Source organism: Saimiri boliviensis, chromosome 13 (assembly GCF_048565385.1).
Source record: "Saimiri boliviensis isolate mSaiBol1 chromosome 13, mSaiBol1.pri, whole genome shotgun sequence".
Lineage (NCBI taxonomy): Eukaryota > Metazoa > Chordata > Mammalia > Primates > Cebidae > Saimiri > Saimiri boliviensis.
Window position 1 is genome coordinate 59,381,537 of NC_133461.1, and position 9,241 is coordinate 59,390,777.

The following is a 9,241-nucleotide window of genomic DNA, read 5'->3' on the forward strand; positions in this document are numbered from 1 at the left end:
GTACAAGCCTTGAGAATGTCATTTCTCTTCACTTCTTTATTTGTAGACCAAGCATAGAAAACTTGAAGTTTATTTGGCGTGCAATTTTATTGGTTTTAATTTGAATTTGAATACCTACAAGTAAGAGTTCTACTCCCCCATTTGCAAATTTTTGTCTTGCCCAGAAAGCATTTTCAGTTTACAATCCCTTTGGAGACTCAGTTACAACCCTTTGCTCCAAATCTTTATTTGGAGCAAACATGAAGTTTTGGTGCTCTTTTGTTTTGTTGATTACAAATGATCTGAAAATGTTTTTATTTTTTTTTTAATGATTGCTAATGGGACCTCTACAAATTATACATATAGCATGCACTATATAAATAAGTCACAATTTGGTTTTATTGAATGTGGAAATGGGAAGTGAGCTAACTAGAACTGATGTTACTAATTTTTTTCCTGTACAACTTAAACAAGAGTTTTTGTTCTACAGACACCAAATAGTTATGCAAACCACGAGTGAAAAAAGACGGAAAGTGGGAAATAACTTGCAACGTCTGATAGAGATGGTTGCTACACATGTCAGGTCTGTAGAGGTAAGTATGTGGATTTTAAAACTTTGATGTGTTTCTGCTTTCTTCCATAGAAATTAAATGATAAATTTTATTTCTGTTTAAAGTATGATCTAGCAAAAATTTATCAGAAGAATGTTCTGTAGTGGTATGGTAGCGTGATGCAGAGAAACACTTGTGCATTTTATTTTATTTTATTTTATTTTATTTATTTGGGATGGAGTTTTACTCTTGTTGCCCAGGCTGGAATGCAGTGCATGGTCTCAGCTCACTACAACCCCCGCCTCCTGGGTTGAAGCGATTCTCTTGTCAGCCTCCCAGGTAACTGGGATTACAGGAACCCACCACCATGCCCAGCTAATTTTTGTATTTTTAGTAGAGATAGGGTTTCACCATGTTGGCCAGGCTGGTCTCAAACTCCACCCGCCTTGACCTCCCAAAGTGCTGGGAATACAGGTGTGAGCCACAACGCCCAACCCACTTGTGCATTTTACAAAGTAATGTATTGTATTTGCATAAACATATGATGCTATTTCTTACATCAACAGCGTATAATGTTGCTATGCCAGGCCATGTTCTACATACTGAAAACATATTTTGTATATTTACATTAGTACATTTAGGATTTCATTCAGCTTAAGATGAAAGGGCATATCTTAGAACAATTATTTTTCATTTCTGCAATTTCATATAAACACAAAATGAAGTATTTCAGAAGCATGAGGTTTATTTACCTTATCCCACTCTTCACATAGCTAAAGTTCATCAACAAAACTATCCCTCCAACCTGCTGCACAGATCCCTAAGAGTTAAGAGAAATTGCTGAACTATAAAATTCCTGGTTAATTTAGGTGATGATGTATTTCCAGTTGAGCATGCTTTAAGAAAAAAAATTTACTTTATCATATTAATAGACTTTCATTTATTGAAAACATGAGCATGTGATACTCTGCTACCCATCCTCTTTCATGAAAGACATTGAACTGCTGCTTTCTTGGTACCAATGATCTTCACTTTTTAGTGTGAAGAACTAATAAAAGCATCCTAGATACTATGTCAGAAAATGTGGGTTCTACCCACTTTCTAATTCAAGCACTTAGTGGTTCTAATAACTGCCTGATCCTTTTCGACCCGTGTTGTTCATCTCAACCATAGGACAAAAAATTATCTGAGTGAATATGTTCTCATTTTCCCAAAGATAATATATAATAATTCTATTCTAGATGCATAAGAGAAAAGTTTATTCATAGCATACAGTTGATAGCTTAGGTTGACAAAGTCTGTTTATCATTTTACATCTTTGGTGGGTCTTTAGTTTCTTCATCTGTAAAATGAAGGGGTTGTGCTAAACACTTTTGAACATCATTAGTACCTCTGACTCTGTTTTTTTGTTTTGTTTGTTTGTTTTTGTTTTGTTTTGTTTTTGAGATGGAGCCTCATTCTGTCTCCCAGACTGGAGTGCAATGGTGCAATCTTGGCTCACTGCAACTTCCACCTCCCAGGTTCAAGGGATTCTCCTGCCTCAGCTTCCCAAATAGCTGGGATTATAGGCATGTGCCACCATGCCCAGCTAATATTTGTATTTTTAGTGGAGATGGGGTTTCACCATGTTGGCCAGGCTGGTCTCAAACTCCTGACCTCAAGCAGTCTGTGTGCCTCAGCCTCCCAAAGTGCTGGTATTACAGGCATGCGCTACCATGCCTGGCTGTGATTTTCTGTTATCTAAAGCTCTGTTGTCTGTCCTCTACGTTAATCCAGTAGTAACTTATCACTAGAGATTTGTGTGAGGTAATCACAGCTATCAAAGTTTTAATCAGTTAACATAAAGTTAGATTTGAAAACCTAATGGTAAGTTACTATTATTTTTAGTTTCTGTACAGTTTGGTGTTATTGGGAGGATTAGACCAAATTCAGCAAATACTAAGCACTTACTTTGCACTATGCAAAATTTATGATTAATCAGTATAAAATGCTTAATAGCTTTCATAAAATATGAAAGAAGCATAGAAAGTCAAGCTTTCTATGATTGATCCCTTTGATTCAGAGGAATAATACTGATTGAACAGGATCAGGCAAAACAAGGAAAATTTAAAATGAGTAATGAAGTTGGACTAAAGAAAACAGGGGTTTGATCTGAAGGTATCTTTAGATAGAATATTTTTTTTGTGGGACAAAGTATTTATTTGAGCAGTTCCTGGTTGGAGCCCCATAAAGGTCTCACATGTGGCTTGATGTTCTAGACCAGGGGTCAGCAAACTACAACCTGCAGGCCAGATTGGGCCTACAGCCTACTTTTGTAAATAAAGTCTTATTGGAACACAGCCACCTCATTTATTTTAATGTATCTATGGCTGGTTTTGCACTACGAAGTCAAGATTGAGCAATTGTTAAGGAAACCATCTGGACTGTCAAGCCTAAAGTAGTTATTATTTGGTTCTTTACAAAAAAAGTTTGATAACTTCTGTTCTGGACTCCTAGTTTCCTGCAGGACACAAAATGACTTTTTTTGAGGGGTCTGTTTAGGCATACCAAGAATTATTGTAAAGCTGTAATAACTAACACGTTGTAGTATTGATGCAGAAAGACCAATCTCTGTGATTAAGAATGCAGACATAGATGCATAAGCATAGACATGAAACATATGTGAGAGAGGCAGTATTTCCGAATAGTGGGATGAAATGAATTGTTCAATTAATGAAGTTGGATCCCTACCTTAAACTCTACACAGAAATCAGTTCCAGATGGATTCAGAAGTTAATGTAAGGCTAACTTTTTTAACTTTTAGGAGAATTATAAGAGACTATCTTTATACGTTAGGGGTTGTAAAGGAGTTCTTTAAAAGTACAAACACAAAAGAAATTATGTACAAATTTACCTTTATTAAAATTAAGATCTTCTCTACATAAAAGATATGGAAAGAGAGTGGAAAGACAAGCCACAAACTGATAGAAGATGTTTTTTAAAACACAACTGGTAAAGGATTACCATCCCGACATATAGTGGCCTCTGAAAAATAAATAAGTAGACCAAAGACTTGATGGGGCCCCAAAAACATGTGCATCTGATATGTATCAATAAAAATAACTTTTTGACTTGCTTGAGAATTTCACAAAAGAACCAAGGTGGCCAATAAACATATGAAAATATATGCCATATTCCACACTTAAGAAATTGGTAAAAATTTACTTTGATCATTACCAAATTCCAGCAAGGATGTGGAGAAATAGGAGTTCTAATTTACTGCTAGCAATTATGTAAATTGATAAAATAATTTTAGAAAATAATTTGACAATCCCCAAAACCAACTTCCACTCTAGGTATATTTGTCCTAAAGAAATGTTTACACTATATGCTAGGAGGCTGTACTAGGTTGAGTAGTGCCCCCCGCAAAAGTCACATCTATCCTAAATTACAGAAGGTGACCTTATTTGCAAGTAGGATCTTTGCAAATGTAATTGGTTAAGATGAGATCATACTGGATTAGGATAGGCCCTCCATCTGATGCCTGATATCTTATATGAAGGCCATGCAGACAGGCAGATGTTGGAGTGAAGCAGCTACATGCTAAGGAACACCAAGGATTGCCAGGAGCCACCAGAGCTGGGTAGAGGCAAAGAAGGATTCTTCCTGAGAGCCTTCATAAAGGGCATGGCCCTGCTGACATCTTGATTTCAAACTCTGGCCTCCAGAACTCTAAAAGAATACATTTCTGTTGGTTGTTGTTTTTGTTTTTGTTTTGTTTTTTTTGAGACAGAGTCTTGCTCTGTTGCCCAGGCTGGAGTGCAATGGCATGATCGCGGCTTATTGCAACCTCCGCCTTCCAAATTCAAGCGATTCCCTGCCTCAGCCTTCTGAGTAGCTGGGATTACAGGCACGCACCACCACACCCAGCTAATTTTTGTATTTTTAGTAGAGATGGGGTTTCACCATGTTGGTCAGGCTGATCTCATACTCCTGACCTCATGTTCCGCCAGCCTCAGCCTCCCAAACTGCTGGGATTACAGGCATGAGCCACCACACCTGGCCCACATTTCTGTTATTTTAAGCCACCTAGTTTGTGGTAATTTGTTACGATATCAGTATTTGAGATAGCAAAAAAACAGAACAAGAACAAATAATGTGGCATATTAGTTTCCCACTGCTAGTGTAACAAATTACCACCAACCTAATGGCTTAAAGCAACACAGATTTATCACCTTAGAGTCCTTAAATTCAATCTAAAATGGGTCCAAAGGGCTGTAATCTTTCTGGGGCCTTTGCCGGCTTCTAGAGGCCACCTATAGTCCTTAGCTTGTAGCCCCTTCCTTCATCATCAAAGCCAGTGCATGGCATCTTCTCTCCTCTCTGCCCTCCGCTGCTATCCTTAAATTTCTTCTCTGACTCTGACAGTGGTGTAAGAACCCACCTGGATAGTGCAGGATAATCTTCTTTTCTCAAGATCCTTAACTTACTCACATCTATAGTTTCTTTTGCCATGTCAGCTAACAGTTACAGATTCCTTTCTGAAATTAGGGCATGGATATCTTTGGAAAAGCTATCACTCAGCCTACCACACCTGGGAGCAAACAAAACTTAATTACCAGCAAAATAAGTAAATGTTGATATATTCATTCTAGAATACTATGCTGCAGTACATTGAATAAACTACAGCCATATGTAGTAACACGAATGAATTTTAAAATAGTAGATGAAAAAGTCATAGAACATTATATTTAATATCATCTGATAAATATGAAGGTTAAAACCAGGTACTACTAAATCAATATATTATTTAGAGATACATTTATCTCTCTGTGTGTATAATAAAGATATAATATAAATAAAAGCAAAACACCATTCAGACAAGAGGTTATATCTTGGGGAGAAAAAAAGGGACACAATTAAGAAGGGCACAAAAAGGGCCTACGTGGTAAATACAAAAAATTCTTTTTATTCCTTTTTTTTTTTTTTTTGGAGATAGGATCTTGCTGTGTTGCCCAGGCTGGAGTGCAGTGGTCTAATCTTGGCTCATTGCAACCTTTTCAACCTCCATCTCCAAGGCACAGATGAACCTCCTGCCTCAGCCTCTTGCATAGTTGCAATTACAGGCATGAACCAACACACCTGGCTAATTTTTGTATTTTTAGTAGAGACAAGGTTTTGCCATGCTAGTCAGGCTGGTCTCAGACCAGTCTCAGGCTGGTCTCCTGGCCTCAAGTGATCTGCTCATCTCAGCCTCACAAAGTTCTGGGACTACAGGAGTGAGCCACCACTCCCGGCCCTTTTTATTCTTAATTTAAAAATGTTATCCTCTTGTTTGAAATTTTACAATTAAACCTTTTTAAAGAAATTAATATTTTTACATTAACAATTGTTTATTGTCTTCACTAGAAACATCTTGAGGAGCAGATTGCTAAAGTTGATAGAGAATATAAAGAATGCATGTCAGAAGATCTCTTGGAAAATATTAAAGAGATTAGAGATAAGTATAAGAAGAAAGCTGCTCTAATTAAGGCTTCTGAAGAATGAAGATAAAAGGTTGATTATGTATATATAGATATATCCATAGTTAATAAAATTTTCTTAATAAAGTGTGTTTTTCTCTCTCATTTCTTACTAACTTCAGATGGTAAGAAGACAAGGTAGTATGATTTAAACCAGGATTTGATAAAATACAGGTTGAGGATTCCTTACCCAAAATGTTTGGGACCAGAAGTGTTTTGGAATTGAGTTTTTTGGGGTTTGGGCATTTTTAGATTTTGGGATTTTTGTGATATGTTGAATACAGGACTCCTGTCAAAACATGCGATTTATTTATACATCGTATACACATAGGCTGAAGGTTATTTTATACAATTTTTTTTTCTTTCAAGACAATGTCTTGCTCTGTCACCCAGGCTGGAGTGCAGTGGTGTGATCTCAGCTCACTGCAACCTCTGCCTCCTGGGTTCAAGCAATTCTCCTGCCTCAGCCTCCCAAATAACTAGGATTGCAGGCACCAACCACCACACCCAGCTAATTTTTGTATTTTTACTAGAGACAGGGTTTCACACGTTGGCCAGACTGTTAACGAACTCCTGACCTCGTGATTCAACCACCTCAGCCTCCCAAAGTGCTGGGATTACAGGTGTGAGCCACTGTGCCCCGCCTGTTTTATACAACATTTTTAATAATTTTGTGCATGAAGCAGTTTTTACTGCAATCCTTCGTGAGGTCAAATGTGGCATTTTTCACTTGTGTTATGTCAGTGCCCAAAAAGTTTCAGAGTTTAGGCTGTTTGTGGTGGCTCATGCCTGTAATCGAAGCACTTTGGGAGGCCAAGATGTAAGACTTTACAAAAGTTTAAAAATAAACCAGGCATTGTGGCACATACCTGCAGACCAAGCTACTCAGGAGACTGAGGCAGGAGTATACCTTGAGCCCAGGACTCGGGCTGCCGTGAGTTGTGTTCATGCCACTGCATACCAGCCTTAGTGGCAGAGCAAGACCCTGTCTGAAAAAAGAAAGTTTCAGATTTTGAAGCATTTGGATTAGAGATGTTCTCAACCTACATCATGAGGGCCAAATCCAGTCACAATCATGTATTTACATATTGTCTGTGACTGCTTTCATACTACAATGGCAGAGTTGAGTATATTCCAAAGAGACTATGTGGCCTACAAAGCCAGAAATGTTTATTGTCTGGCCTTTTACAGAAAGTTTGCTGATCCCTTGCACAAATTATGCAAAGGTTGGTACTAAATAAACATTTTAATGACATGAGGCATATAGTACAACCCACTCCTGATCCAGAGCCCTGTAGTTTTCCAAGAAGATGAAGTTCTTTCTGGCTCCATGCCATCTTTACTCTGAAACAGAAAAATACAGAATATGAGAAAAAGAAGAAATAAAAAAGTTCAACCCCCTCATTTTAGAGACTAGAGTTTATTTCTGGAGAAGCTCTGATTTCCTTCAGATTACACCTCTTAGAAGTGCTAGAAGTCACAATGGAACTTACTTGAGTTGGTGCACAATCCCGGGTACAGCCACAGGAACCATGAAAAATGAATATTCAGGATGTTAGAATGTGAGGCTTAAATTTCTATTCTTTCAAATGTGAGTCAGAATGAAGAACATAAAAAGAAGTACACAATAAAAACTTGGAAGAGAATTACAGCAAGGCTTTAGGAAGGGAGGTGCGTTTAGTCAGAATGGAATAAAAAAGGGTTATAGTTTAGGGATAACTAATGACAAGATTAGTAGTTACCAATGTACTGAAAAATCTTGACTTCTGACCCCGTCTAATAGAACTTTCTTCAATAGAAATGTTCTATCTGCACTATCCACTGTGTTATCAGCAATACTGTATGTAGTTATGCACTCAAGTGACCCATGAAGAATGAGTCTCAAAGATCTGAATAGACATTTCTCAAGAGATACAAATGGCCGATGAGTATGTGAAAAAATGCTCAACATCACTTCAGATAAATGCAAATCAAAACCACCATGACATACCTCATGCCAGTTAAAATGGCTTTCATCAAAAAGGAAAACAGATCCTGGCGAGGATACGGACAAAAGAGAACTCTCCTCCACTGTTGGTGGGAATGTAGATTAGTACAGCCACCATGGAAAACCTTGCAAGTTCCTCAAAAAACTAAAAATAGATCTACCATATGATCCAGCAATCCCACTGCTGGGCGTATATCCAAAAGAAACCAATATATTGAAGAGATATCTGCACTCCCGTGTTTATTGCAGCACTACTCCCAATAGCCAAAATACGTAATCAACCCAAGCGCCCATCAATGGATGAATGGATACAGAAAATGTGATACATGTACACAATGGAATACTATTCCACCATTAAAAAAATGAAATCCTATCATTCATTTGCAGCAACATGGATGGAACTGAAGATAATTGTTAAGTGAAAGCACAAAAACACAGATATCACATGTTCTCATTCATATGTAGGAGCTAGGAATGTGGATCTCATAAAGATTGGTGGTTACCAGAGGAAGGGATGGGTACAGGGAAGGAAGGATGAAGAGAGGTTGATAAATGGGTACATAAAATACAGGTAAATAGAAAAAATAGATCTAGTGTTCAATAAATCAGTAGAGTGATTATAATCATCAAACATCTATTGTGTATTTCAAAATAGTAGAGAATAATTAAAATGTTTCCAGCATAAAAGATAAATGTTTAAGGTGATGGATGTTCCATTTACTCTGATTTGGTTATTTTACATTATAATTTATTAATATCAAAATATCACATGTACCCCAGAAAGATGTACATCTATTATATATTAATAAAAAATACAATTGCCACAGTCATGAAAAATAATATTCTTCGCAACAATATGAATGGAACTGGAGGCCATTATCCTAAGTGAACTGACTCAGAAATAGGAAACCACATACCATATTTTCTCATTTGTAATTGGCAGTTAAACATGTACACATGGACATAAAGATAGACATAATAGACACTGGGGATTCCAAAAGCAGGGGAAGGTGGAAAGGAGCCTAGGGTTGAAAAATTACCTATTTTACCTAGAAAACCCAGCAATACGCAATATACCCATGTACGTACAAGTAACCCCTGAATCTAAAATAAAAATTGTTAAAAAATAAATAAATAAGACTCAAGATCTTTGCCACTCAATACCTGGTATGGAAACAGCAGCATCACCATGTCCTGTGAGCTTGTTAGAAATGCAGACTCTG

At 37.2% G+C, this 9,241-nt stretch overlaps 1 protein-coding gene across 1 annotated transcript in view; it reads left to right on the forward strand.

The window, feature by feature from the left end:
* Positions 1-6,123, forward strand: part of NDC80 (NDC80 kinetochore complex component) — a 49,222-nt gene extending 43,099 nt beyond the window's left edge. Inside the window, exons 16-17 of the mRNA XM_003924805.4 lie at positions 470-572; positions 5,919-6,123. Of these exons, the coding sequence (XP_003924854.3) occupies positions 470-572; positions 5,919-6,056 (241 nt within the window). The 3' untranslated portion in view covers positions 6,057-6,123. The remainder of the gene's footprint in view (positions 1-469; positions 573-5,918) is intronic.
* Positions 6,124-9,241: the final 3,118 nt, after the last annotated feature.